The following is a 20,174-nucleotide window of genomic DNA, read 5'->3' on the forward strand; positions in this document are numbered from 1 at the left end:
GGACCCAATAGCGGCGCGTGTCACACAGGGACGCGTCACGCGCCAGCCGAGAGGTGCCCCTCCGCCGAGGAGGAAAGTAGAGTGGGCACAGGGGGCGGGGCGCATGGCGACGGAAAGTAGTCCCGCGGCGGGTGCGCGCGCGCGCGCGGCCGGCCATAAACCCAACCCTGTGGGGAGTGAGAGAACCGCGGGCCCGACAATCCGGAGAGAGGCGCGGAGGGATCCGTGGGAGCCGCAGTGCGGCGGCGCGCGGACCGGGCGGGGCGGGGCCGGGCGAGGCGGGGCGCGCGCGGCGGCCGTTGAGGGACCGTTGGGGCGGGCGGCGGTGGCGGCGGCGGCGCGCGCGCTGCAGGCAGTGAGTGTGGAGGCGCAGACGCGCGGCGGAGCTCGAGCTGCTGCAGCTGCTGCCGCCGCCGGAGGAACCTTGATACCTGCGCTCCGGACACCCGGGTCTCGCCATGGTGAGTGAGACAGGGCCGCCGAGGTTGGGGGCACTGAGGCGGGCACGGCGGAGCAGGACCCCCGAGAGCACGAGCGGACTCAGAATTGGAGGGGAGCGTTTGGGTCCCGGAGAGCGCCTCTGGACCCTTCTCTTCCCCTTGATCGGGGGCATTTGAACCCACAGTGGGGCGTTTGGCTCCCCAAAGGGAATTGGGGGCTTCCAGAAGCGACACTTAGCACCAGATGGGGTGTCTAGACCCCAGAAAGGGCACTTGAGCCCTCCAAGGGGGCATTTGAGCCGAAGATGGAGCATCTGGACTCTTGGACCCAGGATGGGGCGTTTGGTCGCTAAGGTGGGGTGTTTGGATTCCAGGGGGCCGAGGTAAGAGCCGTTGGCTAGGGAAGGAGGTGATTTGTGCCCTGATAAAGGCTTTTGGGTCCTAATAGGTAGCAAGGAAGGGGAATCAGAGGGAAGCCGGGCTGCTGGGGAACTCCCTGAGAGGGGGTGGTGGTTAGCTGGGCCTGGGTGGAGAGGGAGCCCTCCCGGGAGGCAGGGAGGAGGGTCGCTTCTGCAGATCAGACCCTTGAGGGGAGAAAAGGGGGTTCTCCAAAGACCGACATTGCAGAGGAAGGAGGAGGAGGGTGAGGTGCATACTCTGGAAGGAAGAGCCTGGGGTGGGTGGCAGCCAAGGTTAGAAGATGCTCTGGAAGCCTTTTGAAGATGCCTGGGGACTGAAAAGGATGGGGTCGGGGAAGGGGTCAAAAAGGGGTGCCAATCTTGTCAGTGGGGGGGGACAGGAGCAGCCAGAGAAGGTTCTGAGGTTCCTATTGGGTTAAAACTATTGAACGAGGAAGGGAGATTGGGGTTTTTTGGGGGGAAGGGGGGCGTTGTGTTTGGGTTCATGAGGAGGTGGGTTTTCAAAGTGAGGGGTGGGAGAGAACTTCGGCTTCTGTGGTGGGAGGTGAGATGGAAGGCCATCCGGGGACGTGTTAAAGAAAATGCATGGCAGCCGAGGGGGGCCTAGGGTTGGAGGTGGATATGGTGGGTAGCTCCCTGGAAGTTTCCAGGGCAAAGCTGGGACAAAGACTGTTCAGTCTGGATGGGGAGTGGGCTGCAGAGGCCGGAGGGAGTGGCTCAAGGGTCCCTTTCCCAGGAAGAATGGGGCTGGGCAGCAGACACCGGGCAGTGGGAGCAGGTGGGCGGAGTTGTTGGGGCCTCTATTGCGCACTGAAGCCGCATGTAATGGGGGTGGGGAGGAGCAAAGTTTGGGATGCATCAAATGAGCCAGCTTTTAAAGCCTTGAATCTCACCTGCTCGCTGCCCCTTTCAGACCCAGAGAGCTGTTTTTTCCACACAGGAATGCTGGTTTTATCTTGGTCTCCAGCTCCACGCACCGCTCTGCATCTCCTCACTTGTGCCAAGTGACAGTGCGGTACAGTGTGGCGTCGGTGACAATCGCACGCTTGTTCTTGTGGCCTTGGAGTGGGGGCTGCAGAGAGGACCTCCAGAGGGACCCCTTCATCGGCCCCACGGCCTCTTGTTTCTTTTGGGGCCCTCCCTGAGTGCTTCTGTTAATTCCCACAGCTTGGGCTTTGAGAGAAAACCAGCAGACTAGTTCTTTCCTGGTCCCTGCCACCCACAGTCCCCCAGCCCCCGCAGGCTCAGCCTCGGAACCGTGTGCAGCCATCCTCCCTGGCAAGGCTGGGGAGAGCAGGCAGCCGCTGCTGTGTATCAGATCTCATACTTGCTGACACAGGCCTGATGGCTCCTCTCGCCGCTACCCCATTTTCCCCCAGCAGAGCCTTGCTAAAGGGGCACTGAATCATTGACAGGCGCCAGGAGGCCCCCACCTGCCAAATAAGACCTGAGCTTTGGCCCCACTAGTTTCTCTTTTACTTTGTAATCAGCAAAGTATGGGTGGGACAAGTCACTGTTCACTGGCTTTGGACTTTGGCCTGAGCCCTGTGGCTCTTCCTTGGCCCGGGTGAGGGGCCCTGGCCTTGGTTTCTGATCTCATCTAACACTGCTCTCTGGCACTGGCTGGGGTCTGGGGCAAGGCGGAGAAATAATACCCTCTTCCCTCCCCCACCCCAGGATTTTTTTTTTTTTCTTGTCCAGCCTCTTGCTGTATCATAAAGGGATGGGGAAGCAGGGGACCAGCTGGGTTATTTTGCAGGAAGTTTTTGGTGAAAGCTGAAAATCTGCAGATCTGGAAAGGGAAAAAGCCCTGAGAAGAAAAGGATCCCCGGCAGTGATCAGTTTTCTGGGCAGCAGCCTTGCTTTGAGATCTCTAGCTGGGAGCTGGGCCCTTTGCTTCCCCAGCAGGGGAGAGGGTCTCCTAAGAGGGAGGGAGGGAGTGTGACGGCCCTGCAGGCAGAGCCACGCCTATTTGCAGCAAGCCTGGAACAGTGGCAGTGCCTCCTCTGCGCGTTGCAGCCTGGCGGCAGGGAGTGGTAGACACCAGCCTTCGGCACCATTCGGGCATTCCACGACCTGCCCCAGCCCCTGCGGGTGCTGCCCAGGGTGGTGTGGCAGGGGTGCGAAGGGCCCTGGTTGGGTAGCCCTTACCACGCAGGCCAGGGGAAAGGATGAAAGCTGGGGGAGGGCAGCCCTCGCCCAGTCCTCCTCCGTGCCCCTGGCACTGCCTGGCCTTGGCAACAGAAGCCCATCCTGTCTTCTCAGTTTCCCCCAGCAGCTTCCTCGGGTGTCAGGACCTAGGCGATCGGCTCAGGCTTCTTTGCCCATAGAAGCCAAGGGAAGCAGAGGAGCAAAGGGCTCATGGGCCTGGGGCTGCCAGGCTGGCGTGCAGGAGCCTGGCCGCCCTGGGTCTCTTTTGAAAGCGAGGCAGAAGCATCTCCATTTGGCCTCCTAACCTTCCCTTTAGACTTTGGACTTTTCCAGAATGTACATGTATGGTGTGTTTCCTTCTCTACCTTCCTGCTTCCCCCTCCCTTAGCCATTTCCCTTCTGTAATCATCACCCTGATTTCCCCTCCTGTTCTACCCATTTGGGGCTCGGCCTCAAGTCCTTCCTTTATGTTTAAAAGAAAAAAGGAAAAGGGCATGTCGGACTTGTTCTGATGTGATTGGTCTTCACATTTGGGATGGGGCAGAAGGGGGTGTGGGGTTCTTGCTAGATTCCCAAGGAAGTTCTAGAACCTCTGTGCAGAATAACACTAGTGCCCACAGTGGCACACCTCAGTCTGAGGGGCTCTCAGACTCAGAGCTGGAAGCCTGCTGTAGATGCGGAGCCCCTTCCCCTAGTTGTAAGAGGAAATCAGGAAGGGGGCAGCGGTCCAAGGGCAAGCCATGCCTTCTGGCAGCATTCACGGACCCCAAGGAAAATTCCTCTTTTACTGCCTAAAGCTAAACGTTGGGATTCAGCTTCCCCATCCCCGTGTGGCTCCTCCCCCAGAGGATCCCTTTGCCGGGCTGGTTCAGGACAGGCTGGCCTCTGCTTCTCCTCTGCCCTGCCCCCAAGCCCAGCATGCAGCAAGGGCTGCCCGACCTACTGGCCAGTCCCCAGAGTGGCCAGGGCCAGCAAGGGTTAAAAACTGCAGCGCAGCAGGGGGAGGGGACTTGAGTCCTCCAGCCTCTGCCACCAGCGCCATGCCTGCTGCAGTCCCCTCCTGACACCCGTCCGGCCCCAAAGGAGCAGTGGAGTGAATGGTGTGCTGTGCCGAAGAGAGCAGGGGCTGCCCCCTGCCTGCCCGGGGTTCTTTCAGGCACTCCACAGACACCAGTTGGGAGAATTGTTGCCAGTTGGATCCGTAGTGCTTGGCCGGGTGCTTCCACATTGGTGACATAGAAACTAGGAAAGAGCCGGCTATCTACCCTGGGCCTGGCCTGCTTCAGTTTGGAGCCTTCTAGAAGAGCTGCTTGATTAGGCTTCCAGGGCAACTGCTCCCTTCACTCAGCCTCTGGGGTGCCCAGCAGCCGTGACGGCACCGAGACGTGAGCCAGTGCAGGTGCAGCTGGGCTGGGGCTGGCTCCAGAGCCCTGACTCTGATTGGAGACCCTGGGGTCGGCGGCGTCGTCAGGTCCTGGGTCTCCAGCCTCCTGAATCACCAGACTGGATGATCCCAGTCCTGGCTCTGGCATGACTGCCCTTGCCCAGGTACACGGACTGCCATGTGGAGCTGGCTGCACCAGCGGGGGCCGGGCTGAGCAAGGAGAGATGTGCCAACCTGTGACTAACTTTCTCCTTCCTGCTTTTCCAGGCTGACCAGCTGACCGAGGAGCAGATCGCAGGTGAGCTTGCTTCCCTCCCTCCCTCCCCCGTTCCCCCCTTCCTGCCCCCACCCTGCCGCATGAATGCCTCTGCATCGAGTCTTGCTCCAGCCAGGAGGAGCATCTGACAGAGAAGCTCACTCACATGTATGAGAGCACACCAGTGACACCAGACCCCACAGTCCTGAGCCAGGCCCTCATCAGGTGGCAGGGCTGTGCTCCCCTCCCTGCCAGGGGTCACCGGGCCTTTTAATCGGTGGCTGCGGGGTGAGCCTGGCCATCTGTCCTGGCTCCTGCCAGTTAGGCTCAGAAGGTGAACTCCTCTGCGGGGCTCCTGGCCCACTTCAGGAGCCACCCAGGAGAGGGCTCGTCACGCCCACCTCTGCACTCCCCTTCGCGCATGCTTGCAGTCGCTTCTTCCTGGGCTGGAAGTGCCTTCCCCCGGCTCTTTGCACCAGGCAGCTCCTTCTCCTTCTTTGGGTCTTGATCCAAATGTCATCTTGGAAAGGCCTTCCCTGGTCCCATCTCAAATAAACAGCCTTCCTCTACTCTCTGTTTCCTTAATAGCCTTTCTCACCATCTGAAATTCATCTCTGATGTCTGCCGGCTGCATCTGCCTGTCGCTGGACGAGTTCCTGACTGGGGCGCTTTTCTGTGTGTTGGTCCCTGCTGTTCCTTTAGTGCCTGCAGCATAATGGCTGCTGCATACATTTTTGTTGACTAAATAACTAAATGAACAAGGGAACCATCACGGATCTTCCAGTAAGCTTAAAGAAGTCCTTGAGTAGACTCCCCTAAAGCCCAGTAACCCACAGCTACAGGAAGTACTGTGTGCTGAGAAGGTTTCTGTGTCCTGTCTCCCCCGCCCCCCCAGACTGTGAACTACTCTAAAGGACAGGGACCAGCTCCCAGTTAAGTCCCACAGTCATAGGCCAGCACAGAGTAGCCCCTGGACCCCGGCCTTACTGTCAGGGTCAACAAGCATAGAAAGCCCCGCTTCTGAAGTGGGGGCGGCAAGAGTAGACTTGCCTTCTCTTCTTTCTTCCCCTCCCTTCCCCCCTCCCCACATTTTCAGCTTCTGAACTTTGGCCCCAGGTGGGTGGCTACGGAGACCCACCAAGGAAAACCAGAGAACTGCATTGTTGTTCAGTGATCCTGAGCGCAGGGTGCCCACGTGACCCCTGAGAACAACAAGGCCTTGGCACAGAGAGGCGCCAGCATCCCCCAGGAGACTCGGGGTCTCCAGGGCCCAGAGGCTCGGGCACGGGCAAAGCCTCTCGGCTCTACATATGGCTCCCGTGCCGGCCACACGCAGCCCCAGCTCTGCCCTCGCTTGACACCAACACATGCTCCACGCCACCCCCCACCCCCGTCCCCATTAGCGAACTGTCCGCCGCCTCACCCCAGCCCACACCCTCTGGGAATAGGCTGCCAGGCATCTGTTCCCTGAGGGTTTGGGGGCAGGGAGCACCAGGTGCCAAAATGGGCCCAGTGGGAGGGCAGGAGCCACGTGCTTCTCCCGCTCCTGATGCGGGCCCAGCTGCGGCCTTCCCACTCAGCACCCCCAGCTCCTCGGCCGCCTGGTTTGGCAGCCGTCCCCTCTCCTTCCACACCCCCCCACCCCGCCTACCCCACACAGTCCATCAGCCATGCTCCGCTGCCGGCCGCCCCCACACTCTTGCCCTACGCAGCTCCTCTGGAAACGAGAGCCGGGCTGGTAGTCCCCATCGGGCGGGATGCCATGGCGCCCAGCACCGTCCTGCAAGCTCTCCTGCCCTTCCTCTCCTGGCCCGCTGACCTTGGCTCTCTTCCCTTCCAGGACACTGGTCCATTTCATCACTCGAGGGAGAGACTGAAGCCAGGGACCAAAAAGAAATGTAGAGGCTCTAACGCCACCGTCAGCCCATTTTCCCCCCGTGTCTTCAGTGCAGACAGCTTTGCCCGTCACCGAGCAGGTGCTCAGTGAGGGGTGATGGAAAGAAGAAGGGGCCTGTCCGTGGTACAGAGGCGAGAGGCTTGAGCTGGCACTGGATCTCCTATTTCTTGAGGCGGGCCTGACTCAGGCCTTCCCGTGGCCTCACCTCTGGTTCGCTGTGCTCCTTCCGCAGAGTTCAAGGAGGCCTTCTCCCTCTTCGACAAAGATGGGGATGGCACCATCACCACCAAGGAGCTGGGGACAGTGATGAGGTCCCTGGGGCAGAACCCCACTGAGGCCGAGCTGCAGGACATGATCAACGAGGTGGATGCAGATGGTGAGCCTGCACCCAGGGCAGGAGGGCAGCCCCCTCCCAGCGCCCCCGGGGAGCCGCCCTGCGGGGTGGATGGCCAGCGTCTGCTCCACCAGGGCCCTGGGGTCGTCTCCTCGGGCCCAGGCCCAGAGCATCTCCCTCTCTCCCCCACCTTGCAGGGAACGGGACCATTGACTTCCCCGAGTTCCTGACCATGATGGCCAGAAAGATGAAGGATACGGACAGTGAGGAGGAGATCCGAGAGGCCTTCCGTGTCTTTGACAAGGTGAGCAGGCCTTTTCCCGGGGGACTCTGGCACTCCGGCAGAGCAGCATAGGTAGGCTCTCAGGACACCCAGCCTAACCGGAGTCACCACTTCGGGAGGCCAGGTTCCAGTGCCAACCCCACTGCCAGCTTGCTCTGCTACCACAGGAAGCCCCCGCCTGTGCCAAGGGAGGTGACTGACCGGCCCCGTGCTGGGGTCTCTCTCCCACTGCCCCCCAGGAGAGAGCCGGGCGAACGGATGCCTCTGGCTCGGAGCCTTTGTTTGTCTCCTGACACCCAGGACGATATGCTGGGGTCTCTCTCCCACTGTACCCCAAGAAAGCGCTGGGCAGACGAACGCCTCCCGCTCAGAGCCTTTGTCTGTCCCCCAACACACAGGACGGCAATGGGTACATCAGTGCCGCAGAGCTGCGCCATGTCATGACGAACCTGGGCGAGAAGCTGACCGACGAGGAGGTGGACGAAATGATCAGGGAGGCCGACATCGACGGGGACGGCCAGGTCAATTACGAAGGTGAGCTACCGGCCCCATCTGCATGCCCGCAGGGGCTGGGGGAGCCCACTCTCTGCTGACCTCCATGTCTTTCTCTCCACAGAGTTTGTACAGATGATGACTGCAAAGTGAAGGCCCCCGGGCAGCTGGTGATGCCCGTTCTCTCGATCTCTCTCTCCCCGCGCGCGCACTCTCTTCAACACTCCCTGCCTATCCCGGTTTTAGCAAACACCAGTTGATGGACTGAGAATCTGATAAAGCTACAAAAGATTTGTCCCAAGCTGCATGATTGCTCTTTCTCTTCCTCCCGAGTCTCCTTCCAGGCCCCCGCCATCTCTTCCTTCAGCCTCCCCCACCTTTCATTCACATCTTCCAAGGCCTGATGCATTCATAAGATGAGACCCCCGCTCCCCTTCAGGGGGCCTCTGCCCTCCTCCTCCAGCCCGGGTGACTCTCGTCCGTTTTGGTTTGTTGTTCGTTGGTCATCTTATTTTGGGGTGCCGAGGTGGATGCCGGCGCTGTCCCGGGACCTGCTGGGGAGGGGCCGAGGCCCTCAGAAGGGCTGGGCATGAGAGGCACGCCTTTTGCTGATGCATGCAACCAGCCTGTAATACCCTGTGCCCATCCCAGAGCCTGTCGGGGCAGGAGTGCCCAGCGTGGCGTTCCAGAAGGGCTGAGGGTGGTGGGGAGGGCCCGGAGCTGCGGTGTTGCCTGAATGTGGCCCAGGAGGAGGCCAGGGGGCGAGGGAGGCTTGGCAGCTGGCATGCTCTTAGCACATGAGGAGGCCGGCCAGGCTGGGCAGCACTCAGATGCCATTGGCTGCTCTTGTGAACCATCTGACTCGCTCCCTGAGGCGGGGCGAGGGGGGCCCGCTCCCCTGGTGCCCCTGCACGCTGCCCCCATCCCATGTTCCCCAAGTGATCTCAAGCTGTCCTGGTGCTAACATCCCATGCCCATCCGCGTCCCGGTCCCCTCAAGGGAACGCACGTGGGATTGGCTGCTTTGTCACATGCTACTCATCCTTCCGTTTTTTCTTTATACCCCTTAAAACTCTTAATTTTTGTCTGAAACCATGCCGGGCTAGCTGAGGAGTGGGGATTGGGAGGATGTGCCCCACCAAGCGCTCAAGAGAACATAACCTGCAATAAACAGCCCTGCTGGCCCGCCAGCCCCTCCCACTTCCCCGTGGTGGCTCGGCGGCTCCCCAGCCCCGTCTGTGCTGTCTGTGCGCCCACCTGCCTGCCCCCCCAACTCCCCAGCGGAGAGCATGATCCGCAACCTGGCTTCTGACTTTCGCCTCTGGGACAAGTAAGTCAACGTGGGCAGTTCGGTTTCCTGGATTTTTTTTTTTTCTTTTTTTTTCTGTTCATTTCATCTGCCCCCCACCCCCATCCCACCCCACCCCTCAGGTCGATCAAGTGGCTTTTCCTGGGACCTGCCCAGCTTTGAGAATCTCGTCCACCCTGTGGCACCCAGCCTCCAGGGAAGGGGGGGTGGGGCATAGCGGGAGACCCAGCCAAGAGCTGAGGGTAAGGGCAGGTAGGCGTGAAGCTGTGGATGTTTTCGGAGTGTTTTGGTTTTTTTTTTCCAAACCGGGCAATATTTGTGTTCAAGCTGTGAAGAAAAATATATATCAATGTTTTCCAATAAAATACAGTGACTACCTGACTGCTCCTCCCCTCTTGGTTTCTGAGCCTGCTCCCTGCACAGGCCTGAAGCCCTGCCCCAAAAGAGTGTCTGCTGTGGGATCTGGCTCCCTGACCAAGAATCAAACCTGAGCCCCTCACACTGGGAGTGTGGAGTCTTAGCCACAAGGGAAGTCCCAGCCTGTCAGCTTCGAGTGCTCGGCGCCTACACGGGTGTGCAAGACCAACCCCGCCTTAGTAGGGCCACCTGTCAGTCACACACAGGACCGCATGATGAGGCCCAAGAAGGCCTGAGGCAGGTCCATTGCGTCACAGGAGCATCCTGCTTTGGGGGCAGACCAGTGGCAAGCTGAAAGGATGGTCGCCTGCTGTGCAGGAGGAGGAAGGGCCTCAACCCTGGAGAGAGGCAGACCAGGTCAGACGGGGCCCAGGCCAGGTCAGGATTCTTGACAGGGCCCTCTGGCTAAGAGGTGACCAGTGCCTATCGGCAGGCTAAGTGCTGAGTTTGAACTGAACTGAACACAGTGGTGAGAAAAGAGGTGTGTTCCTGAGCTCACAGCTTCAGTCAGTCCCTAGAGACAAAGGACTAAAGCTCAGAACGACTGTAAATCCTAGAAATCTCAACTTCCCCAAGGAAGGCAGAGCTATGGAGAAGGCGGCATGGGACTTCCCTGTCTGGCCAGTGGTTGAGACCTTGTCTTCCAATTCAGGGAGAGCTAAGATCCCACATAGTGCCAAAAAACAAAACAATAAAAATAAGCTCCTGTTGAGGTTCAACAGAAAGCAAAATTCTGTAAAGCAATTATCCTTCAACAAAGTAGTATTGTAAAAAAGTCAAAGACTTTTAAAATTGTCCATATCAAAAAAAATCTTAGGTGGGGAGACCCAGTCCCCAGCTACAAAACCCATCTGATTCCCTCTTGGGGAGGAATGAACGGTCAGTAGACACAGTCTAACATCTGAGCAGCTGTCTTTGACCACAGGGACCAGGCAGGAGGTGAGCAGAAACAGCTTAGTGGAGTAAAAAGCCGCCTATTCACCTTCGCCTGGCCTTGGAGGGATGGAGAAGCTTGGTGAGGCCCAAACTCGGGCTTTCCTGTGGCTTCAGAGTAAATGGTCATTTTTTTTAAAAAAGGACCGGGGGGTGGGGGGGACGTGGTTTCCCTTGTAGTCCAGTGGTTAAGAGTTCGCCGATGTTGGATCCTGGTCGATGTTGGATCCTGGTCGGGGAGATCCCACATGCCCCCGGGGTAGCTAAGCTCATGCACCACAACCACTGAGCCTGTGCTCCACCAGCAGGGCCACTGCATTGAGACCCCAAGTGCCGCACCCAGAGAGCAGCAGCCGATCTCAGCAATGAGAGGAAGCCCACACACGGCAACAAAGGCCCAGCAAAGCCAAGCATACTAAATCTCTTAAAAAATGACTTCAGGTAGGCCAGAGGGCTTCCCCTGGTGGCTCAAACGGTAAAGAATCTGTTTTCAATGCAGGAGACTCAGGTTCGACCCCTGGGTCAGGAAGATCCCCTGGAGAAGGAAATGGCAGCCCACTCCAGGATTCTTGCCTGGAGAATTCCATGGACAGAGGGGCTGGGTGGGCTACAGTCCATGGGGTGGCAAAGGGCCAGACATGACTGAGTGACTTAACAGGCCAGAGATAAGGGGAAGGCTAGGCTGAGGCTGGGGTCAAAACAGTGGAATCTGGGATGAGAGCTGCCTTCTTAGCAGCCAGGATACCTGTGGAAAACTCTGGTCTTATAGTTCAGAAGACAGGTCTTGACATAGAATTGGCCTCCAGCACAGTGTGACCACTCACGGAAGTGTCTACTCACTAAACCTCAGGTCTTACTTCTGATGCTGCCTGCTTCATAACCTTGGAGCAGTGACTTCACTTCTCTGAGCCTCAGTTTACCCATCTACAAAATGGGAAATAGTCATCATCTCTCAAAGGAGGAACATAAAATCATCCATCTCAGAGGGGAGTGCCACTTTCTAGACATCATCTCATTTATGTCTCACTCAGGCCAGGCTGAGTCCTAATAAAATTTTTTTCCCTTTTATGACATGTATCCTCCCCACTGGGCATATGAGCGTAAGTTATCAAGAGCTGACAGGAGGGGCTTCCCTGGCAGTCCAGTGGTTGAGATTCTGCGCCTTTACTGCAGGGGTTGGGGGGAGGTGGGGAGGGGTGCACCCACATTTGATCCCCAGTCAGGAAACTGGCATGAAAAAAATAAAGCTTACAGGAAAGGAACAGAGGCCTGGGCAGTAAAGCCTCTCACAGTGCTCTTCTTGTAAGTGGCTCCACTGGGACATGAACCCCAGGTTATTCACATCCCAAACGACCACACTTTTAACCACCGCAGCACGTTGCCTGCACTTCTCTACTGCCTGTCGATTATTTCCCCCCTTGGGCTCTAGTGTTTGAAAGACTTTTACTCCCATACAACCTGCATTATTAAAAAGGCATGACTTCCCCTTCCCATTCTTTATTAATCACAGGCACAGAGATGGCACTCTGCACCACTAATGGACACGGGCAGACGCGGAGGAGCACGCATCGGCTGATGCTGGTCGTGGAAGTCATCTCCAACTCAGGCTCATGGATCCGCTGGGCCAGCTCAAAGCCTGTCACTGAGAAAGTGACTAGGCAGGGGGAGACATGTGGAGGTGCCCAACCGGGCTCACAGGAGAGAAACCCCAGGCTCCCCTCACTTGCGGGAGGGAGTGGCTGTGAGACCAATTCTCAGTGTCATTCCCACTGCGGCCAGCAGGTGGGGCAGTGACTACAGAGGGACCAGAAAGCGGCAACTCCCGAGGACCCGCCCGGGCGTGTATGGGTGTCCATGCTAGAGTCCCACCTGTGCTCCAAAATCAGGAATGAATAAAGAAATGAAGTTAAAAGTGCATAAAGTCTCCTTGAGAGACATACTTGTTCCTAGTCTCTCAGTTCTTGACCCCAACTCCAGACCAGAGCTGGCACCTCCCTTGCACTCTGTTCTTGGTCCATTTCACAGCTTATAAATTTGTATTTTTACTGCTTATTACAATACATATTTCTGTGATTATTAAATTGTCACCCCCTGAGAACTGCCCGGCGGTCCAGTGATTAGAATTCTGCACTTCCACTGGCATGGGGCACAGGTTCAATCCCTGGTCAGGGAACTAAGATCCCACATGCTGCAGGGGGGAAGAAAAATTGTCACTCCCACTGGATGGTGAGCAAGGTAAGCCCAAGGCAATGTCAGTCACTGCTATCTCCCTGACGGCACAGAGCCGCCTTGAGCCCAGAGCAGGCCCAAGGGAATGCATGTTGAATTGACGAATGAATGACAGATGAAAGAAAGGAGGCATTAGAAACCAGAGTTGGAACCCTAAGCACAACAGAAGCTCTCCTCTTTACTTGGCTCACTTTCTTACAATCCTCAGATCCATCCTGGCTAAGCCATCTCCTCCTCCATGCAGCCCTCCCTGATCTTTTCCCTAGACTCCACTTTCCCTGGCCCCAATCCCCCAGCACTGCCCACTCTGGATGGTGAGCTCCAGGAGAGCAGGGCCAAGGCTATCTGTCATCACCGTGTCCCCAACATCACAGGGACAAAACCTGACGCACAGTAAGCCCTCAATCAAAGCCTGCTGAATGAATGAACAGATGTCTGTGCTACAGTCTGCAGTGAAGGCCACCATAGAGCCCCAGAAGTGCCTAGAGCCCCTGAGAGGAAGTGATGACGTCTCCAAGGATGAGGAGGCGCCTCAGTGGGACCTTGACAGGCAAGGGTGTTCTTGACGAATGGAGAAGGGAAACACTCTTACAGGAAGGGTGAGCCCAATGAGTAAAGAGGTTGAGGCCTGAAAGGTCTTGTGCTCTTTGGGGAAATCTTGATTTTCTGCCGTGGCTAAGCAGAGAGCGTGGGAGTTTGGCCCTTGGCCTCCAGGCAGTGGGAGCCCTTGGAGCTTGGCAGGCAGGGGAGGGGCCACTCAGACAGGAGCTCCAGACAGGACTGTGGCCGACAGCGGAGACGCTACCCCAGCAGTCAGGAACCAGCCCCGAGAGGAGCTTCCAGATCGGAGCAGATGGGGCGGGAGTTGGGGCCTCTGGCGGACAGCTTAGACATCCACAGTGGGATGCAGAGGAGGGGGCAGAGTCCTGAGCTGTTAGGCCTGGTGAGTAAAAGTCAGCAGAAAACCAGCTTCAACACTCAATCCTCTCCTTCCCTTAATCCACACCCAAAAAAGAGGACTGATAGTGGCACCCACATTGGGGTGCTGGGGGTTCAAAAGCCCAGCCCTGTGCTGCCATTCAGCGAGATCTGAGGGGCCAGAATGGAGGCCCGGAGAGGAGGCGCACACCCCCATCCCAGGGAATCTTACCTGGATAGGCAGCTGGTGGGGCTGGGGGGTGTGCCCTTGACTCCTGCCTGAGACACAACCCCTTCACACCAGGTCCCTTGAATTGGTTCCTGTTGAGGCAGATTTGATAACCAAGGCCAGACCCCCATCTGATGTTGCTTGACCCGTTTTCTGGTTTGTTTTGGTACAAGTCAACAACATGTTTATTATTAAATTCAAGCGATACAGTATGACTCTGGCAAGACTGCTATAAAAGTTTCTAAACTTCCTCAATTTTTTTCCAGTATTACATGGGTTTTTTTTTTTTTTCAAATTGTGGTAAAATACCCATAACACAAAATGTACCATTTTAACCATCTCAAAATGTACAATTCAGTGACATTTAGTACATTGACGACATTGTACAACCACCATCACTCTCTAGTTCCAGGATATTTTCATTCCCCCAAAAGGAAACCCCCTACCCATTAAGCAGTCATCTTGATCTATTTTTAATTCTCACAGGCACTCCTTCAAATGAAACAAAGTGACCTGGGTAGGGTGGGGATGTGTAACAATGTCAGAACAATGGAGAAAAGTTTTGTTTTCAAGCCAAAAGTGCTCAGATGCCAAAGACAACAAACACCAATAGCCACGGCAATAGCAGCAGTAATAGTAACACACACTGTGGGCTTTACTCCAGGTCTTACGCTAAATTGCTTTTTTAATGATTACACTGAATCATTTAATCCTCAGCACAGCCCTGTAAATTAAGTACTAGATTATGATCACCATTCTACACAAAAGGAAACCAAGGCAAACTCACTAACCCAGTCTGGATTAAGGAAATAAAAGGATAAACCAGGGAATTCCCCGGCGGTCCAGTGGTTAGGACTCCACGCTTCCACTGCAAAGAGCCCCGGGTTTGAATGGGGAACTAAGATCCCACAAGCTGCACAACACACCCAAAAAAACCCAAACCAGCTCCACCTGCAAGCTGTGCTTTCTCCTCGCTGTGTGACCAGGGGCTGGTGATTGCCTTCTCTGGACCTTGATTCCAGCCTATGTAGAGTGGCTCTAATAATAGGCTGGAGAGAGGAGGGTGCAACTCACGAGGTGGAGGACTCACTTTAGCCGCCGTCTTTATAGGAAGCTCTTGCCTCATCTATTCCTCCACCCACCCCCACTCTCACCCCGCCCAGGGGCAGAATGATTGCTTTAACCCTGAAGCAAGTGAGAAAGTGGAACCAGGGCTGGGGAGAGTCTGGGGGCTTTCCCATTCACCTCCTCCCACCACCCCAAGCACCACTTCCTTTCATGCTCACTCCTGGAAAACGCTTGAGTTCGGTGCCTAAAGGCAGGGGATGGCTAATGAGGAGAGAGGGGTGGATGGCTGGAAAAGCCCCGGCTATCAGAAGGGGGATTGAAGGCTGGAAATCACCCTAGAGGAGTCCCAGGTGGGGCTGAGACCGGTTTGTGTCCCCAGCACCTGGTAGATTCAGGGCCCACTATTTGTTGAATGAATGAATGGATGAATGACATTTTTGAGAGGGTTCCAAGGACACAGGGGGTGTGGTCAGGCTATGCAGGGGCGGCTGAGGCGGGGGTGGGGGGCAGCTGTTTATCCAGGGATCGGTACAGGACTTAGGTCTGAGTCCTTGGGCCGTCCCTGGGTTCTGTAGCTCCCACCCCTTCATTCTCCAGCTTCTCCTGCCACCCGCCATCCACTTCTTGCAACTCACCAAGCCATGCAGTTTTTTCCAAGCAACCGTCCAGTGGTGTCACTCCCAAGGCAACAGTCGCCCCTTCTCCCCTGGTGGGGTGGGGGGTGGACCAGGCCTCCCAAGTCCAACAGGGAATCAGGAAGGAAAGGGAGACAGGGAACTTGTCAGGAAATCCCAGGCTTTCATGAGGCAGAGAGAGGGTGGCTCTGGGGCTCCCCCCACACCCCGCAGAGCTGGGCTCAGGGCTGTCTGCTGGGGCCTTGGGGTGGGCATCAGGAGCACCCTGAACGAAGGAAGATCAGAGGCAGAACCCTAACCAGAGCAGACCTGAGCGCACAGAAGCTGCTGGGAACATTTCTGCCTTCTAAATATTTAGACAGTGAGATGGATGGGCAAGTGACGGCCAGACCAGGCCGGCCAGGCCGCCGGATATTTTGAGACAACTGTTCTTTTCATGTTCCAGGGTAATTCCTCTCACCATCTCCCTCCTCCCACAGCCCTCGTGGCCACCCAGAGAAAGGAGAAATAGCAGCTGACCATCCCCTGAATCCAGAGGGTCCATGTTCCGGCCGGCAGGGCTCCAGGAACCATCTCCGGGCTGATCCGCCCGCAGCCATCGTTCATGTCCCTGAATTTCTGGCAGCTGCGGCCGGAAGACAGGGCGGGAGCTCACCGGGCAGATGTCAGCAGAGGGAGCAGGCTGCCTCGGACCCCGCTTTGGAGGGTGTTCCCATGGTGCTGGTAGGTAGCTGTGCAGCCGGTAAGGGTGCCCCCTGCCCCTCGCCCCAGGCTGACAAAGGCACCCAGTTCCCCTTTTTCCCCTCAAGAGCCGGGGGGGCGCTTGAGTCCTTCCTCCCCGAGGCGGACCGAGAGAGGGATGTCCGAGAGTCGCCTTGGGCAGGCCTCGAGTACAGGCAACAGAACCAGAGCTTCAGCCGCTGGAAGACGGACTTTCGGAAGAGGATAAAGACCCAGGGATCCAGAATGGGGTTGAAGGCATTGAAACGGAAGGCCAGGAGGTCTCCCATCTCACTGCTGTCTGGGGTGATGGCCTGGGTGAAGCCGCGGATCTGAGGGCAAGCAGAGAGCGATCAAGAAGCACCCCAGGACTCCTCTGCCCACACCCCATTCTGGACCCCCTCTGGACCCCCTCCTCTCCCTTGCTCACTGGCAGAAATGAGAGAGGTGCGGACTGTCAGAAGGGGAAAGAAATAAGATGAGAACTAAGTAAGAAATGCATCCAGGGGCAGAGGGAGAGAAAGCCCCAGGAGACAGTCAGCAAAGCTCTAGAGGGAGAGAGGTGGGGCAGTGGGGCTGGGTCCCAGGGCTGTGTGTGTGTCCCGTCTCCGAGTCCTCCATCACCCCCTCAAAGCTTTGGTGACTGTCAACTCTAACCCTAGCCCTTGGATTTTGCAGAAAGAGAAGCGGAGGTCCAGACAGTGTCAGGAGGACTGGGTGCCACAGGACCAGGATCAGCTCTGCTGCCCTCTGGGAGGGGCAGGGCAGGAGTTCCTGCAGGGAAGGGGTGAGACCAGGAGAGCCCAAGGGCACCTACATGGGTGGGGCTGGAGAAGTGGGGAGCAGGGTGACAAGGAGATCAGACCCTGGCATCAGAGGAGCCCAGGGTGCAGCCCTGCCTCTGTGTGATCGTGGGCAAAAGACATTATCACCCCTCCTTTGTAGAAATGCCGACAGAAACTTCATCACGTTTCTTGCTAAATTCTTGTGGAATAGATGCGTAAGATCATTCCTGAGATGATCGGAGAAGGGATTTCTAAACCACTGAGCACAGACTAGACAGAGTGCAGTATTGAATGATGGATCTTATTAGTCTTGCATGGGTAGGGGAAGGTTGGTGGGGGGGTAGCACTGGTGGAGAGGTGGGGGGCTAGGAATGTGGAGGAGGGGAGACAAGGGTCAGGAGGAGTCAAATGGAGCATAAGCAAGTGGGGAGAAACGTCTCTGTAAAGTTTGGAGTTGTCTGACTGTGGACAAAGTCTTTGACCTCTTTGAGCCTCAGTTTCCCCATCCGTGAAATGGGCGCAAAAGTGGCGGCTAGAACTGGACGCTGCCCTCCTCCCCACCGCCCACCGGAGCTGCCCAGGGGACTCACCGTAAGAGGCAAGGAGCACACGGCCATGATGCCCGTCATGAGGGCCAGCAGAATCAGGTGGTCAACCTCGTCCTCGCCTGCCCGGGGGCCGGGGACCAGCGAGCCCTGGTGGCGCCTCTGCTGGCGGTACATGCGGCAGAGGCTGAGGGTGACGGAGCCGTTGCAGAGGACGATGGCGGCCACCAGCAGGGCCACGAGGCTGGCGTAGGCCAGCGAGAAGGCGCAGCCACCCGGCTCGGCCGAGCGCATGCGGATGAAGCACCAGCTGCCGGGGCAGTACTGCTGGTGTTGGCCCAGGCCCAGGAAGGGCAGCGCGCAGAAGGTCGTGCAGAAGGCGTAGATGGCCGGCAGCGCCAGGCGGGCGCGGCGGGGTCCGTCCAGCTGAGCGTAGAGGTAGGGGTGGCTGAGCGCCAGGCAGCGCTCCACGGCCATGGCGAAGAGGATGAGCGTGGAGGCCAGGCCAAAGAAGGTCATGGCGAAGGCGAAGGCGTCGCACAGAGCCGGGCGGCCCCGGGCCAGGCCCAGCAGCGAGCTGTTGCGGGCGTAGGCCGCGAACACGGCCGGGCTCAGGAAGCACGTGCCCAGCAGGTCGGTGACCGCCAGCCCGGTGACCAGCACGGCGAAGGCCGAGGGGCTCGACCGCCGCCGCGCCCCCAAGATGCCCAGCGCCAGCCCATTGCCCACCACGCCCGCCACGAACATCAGGGTGCTGGTGGCCGGGCCCACCGAGTCCCGCACGTACGTGAGGTTCCGGCATGAATCCGCCATCCCCGGCCTCCGGCTGCCTCCCGGGCAGAGGGGCTGGAGGGGTCCCTGGGGAGGTGGGGGGTGGGAGGTGGCGAGGGAAGGGGAGACGGGTCCGCCCCTGTGATGCCCAGCACCTCTCTCCCTGCTCCCCTGGGGTCCTTGGTGCAGCTGGAGGCGGAGCGGAGTCCCGGGCTACCCTCCGCACTTCTGGGGCATCTATGTCTCTCTGCCCTCTGTCTCCCCAGGCTCTCTCCCCGCCTCTCCCTCCTGTTTCTTTCCTTCGCTACCTCTGTCTCTCCGTCTAGTCCTTCACTTGCCAAGCCCCTAGTTCTCTCCTCCTCTGACTCTGGCTCTGGCTCGGTCCCCTCCCTGGTCCACTCCTTTCCCCTCGCCTCCCCTCCCTCCCTGTCTCTTCCGACCTATCCCCTCCTCTGCATCTCTGCTTTCCCAGCCCCTTCTCACCGCACCTCTGCCGACTCTCTCAGCCCCTCTGTCCCCCTTCGCTCCTTCTCCGGGGTCTTGCTCCCTGGGTCTGTCTGGCTCCGAGTGGCAGCTTCTCCAGACTTCCCTCCCTCCTCGCTCCCGAACTCATCTAGCCCCGATCGTGCTCGCCCCGGGCTTTTCATTTCCTCTCTCTGCCCCGCCTTCCCTCCCCCTGCTTTCTCCAGAGGTCCCTTGGCTCCCTCCCTCCTTCCCTGGCGCGCTCCCCTCCACTCCCCTGCCCCAGACACCCATCCGTCTCCTGCGCCTCCCTCTCCCTCCTCACGTCCTCTCACGGACCCCATCCTGAACCACCTGCCACCTCCTCCGGCTAGCTCTTGCCTCTGCACCCTTCTGGCTTCCCCGTGCTGCCCAGCAGCACCCTGGGTGGGGATCACCTGAGTCATCATCTCCTTGGAATTGGGAGTCGCCAGTGGGGACCCGGACAGGACCTGAGCGGCATAGCCGGCCAGTCTGCAAGGCGGTCTGGGGGTGGCCTCTGGCATCTATTCTAGGCTCAGCCCCCTTGGGGTTAGGGCATTGCCTAAGGATTGAGAAACGACCAGGAAATTCTTCCCTTATGGAGTGTTTTCCAGGCTCAACTGAGATTTCTGTTCCCTGGACGCACTTCACTCCTTCCACAAGGCTGGGGGAAGAGGTGGCCCTGCCAGAGAAAAGAAATGCCAGTCCCTAGAGCCCTGTTGGTCCACAGGTTCCCAGCTCACACACACTCCCGCCCCCGCCGAGCCCTGGGGAGGCCGTGGGGGGAGGAGGGACCTGACATCCACAAGAAGGGGACAGCTCCCCCCGCCAGGATTTCCGCTGGTCAGTATCAAAGGGGAGCGCCCTCCCGCCCTCTTGTCTCTCACCCCAGCAGCCCTCCCGGGCCCCAGGCCAAGCGCTGGTGACCTTGACTTCAAGGAATAATATTTTAGCCACAGCCAGCCGTCCAGTCCAAGGCTCCAACACTGCTCTTCCAGAATGAATCCCAGCCCTCCACAGACACATTGCCAGCCACACCACCCTCCCGCCTGTGTGGTCTGCCTGCGTGTACCCGCGGCTAGCACAGCGGTCACCAGTCCCTATTCCCACTGAGCCCATTTCCTATGCGGCCTCCCCACCCAAGGATCAGATAAGAAAGACCTCAGAGACGTTTTCAGATGCCCCTTATTTTTCAGGGAGGCCATTTAAATACAGAGATGACAAATTCAAGATCTTACGCCATTTGACTGGAGTTCCTGTCCCCATTTAACCACCTCCTTGCTATGGGATGGTCCCAAGGCCAGGAAGGGAAGCAAGGGGACCTCAGTTTCCTCATCTGTACAACGGGGCAACACTGACTCCGTGGGCCTGATGGACTGACCATGGCCAGTGGCCCATCCGAGACCCCTCTTTGGAACAAGGCGAGAACCTGTGTAGATATCCCAGCACATCCAAGGCCGGGAAGAATGGTCCTGAC

General features: G+C 57.9%; 2 protein-coding genes across 2 annotated transcripts; one reads left to right on the forward strand and one right to left on the reverse strand.

Annotated features, from left to right (window-relative positions):
* The first annotated feature begins 324 nt into the window (after positions 1-324).
* CALM3 (calmodulin 3) lies at positions 325-9,276 on the forward strand. Its single transcript, XM_068991797.1, has 6 exons — positions 325-461; positions 4,662-4,692; positions 6,780-6,923; positions 7,079-7,185; positions 7,563-7,698; positions 7,781-9,276. Exons 1-6 carry the CDS (start codon positions 459-461, stop codon positions 7,807-7,809), a joined length of 450 nt encoding a protein of 149 aa, XP_068847898.1. The 5' UTR covers positions 325-458; the 3' UTR covers positions 7,810-9,276.
* A 6,777-nt stretch (positions 9,277-16,053) lies between these two features.
* Positions 16,054-18,256, reverse strand: PTGIR (prostaglandin I2 receptor). Its single transcript, XM_068993446.1, has 2 exons — positions 17,489-18,256; positions 16,054-16,445 (listed from the first exon to the last, which is right to left on the reverse strand). Exons 1-2 carry the CDS (start codon positions 18,254-18,256, stop codon positions 16,059-16,061), a joined length of 1,155 nt encoding a protein of 384 aa, XP_068849547.1. The 3' UTR covers positions 16,054-16,058.
* Positions 18,257-20,174: the final 1,918 nt, after the last annotated feature.

This window comes from Capricornis sumatraensis, chromosome 20, assembly GCF_032405125.1.
Source record: "Capricornis sumatraensis isolate serow.1 chromosome 20, serow.2, whole genome shotgun sequence".
In the NCBI taxonomy this organism is placed as follows: Eukaryota; Metazoa; Chordata; class Mammalia; order Artiodactyla; family Bovidae; genus Capricornis; species Capricornis sumatraensis.

Bases quoted from the DNA above. Each gene is read 5' to 3' on its own strand.
- CALM3 (XM_068991797.1), top strand. The intron at 6,924-7,078 runs GTGAGCCTGCAC...CCCACCTTGCAG, and splicing joins CAACGAGGTGGATGCAGATG to GGAACGGGACCATTGACTTC. The intron at 7,186-7,562 runs GTGAGCAGGCCT...CCCAACACACAG, and splicing joins CCTTCCGTGTCTTTGACAAG to GACGGCAATGGGTACATCAG.
- PTGIR (XM_068993446.1), bottom strand. From the start codon at position 18,256: ATGGCGGATTCATGCCGGAACCTCACGTACGTGCGGGACTCGGTGGGC. The intron at 16,446-17,488 runs GTGAGTCCCCTG...GCTTGCCCTCAG, and splicing joins TGTGCTCCTTGCCTCTTACG to ATCCGCGGCTTCACCCAGGC.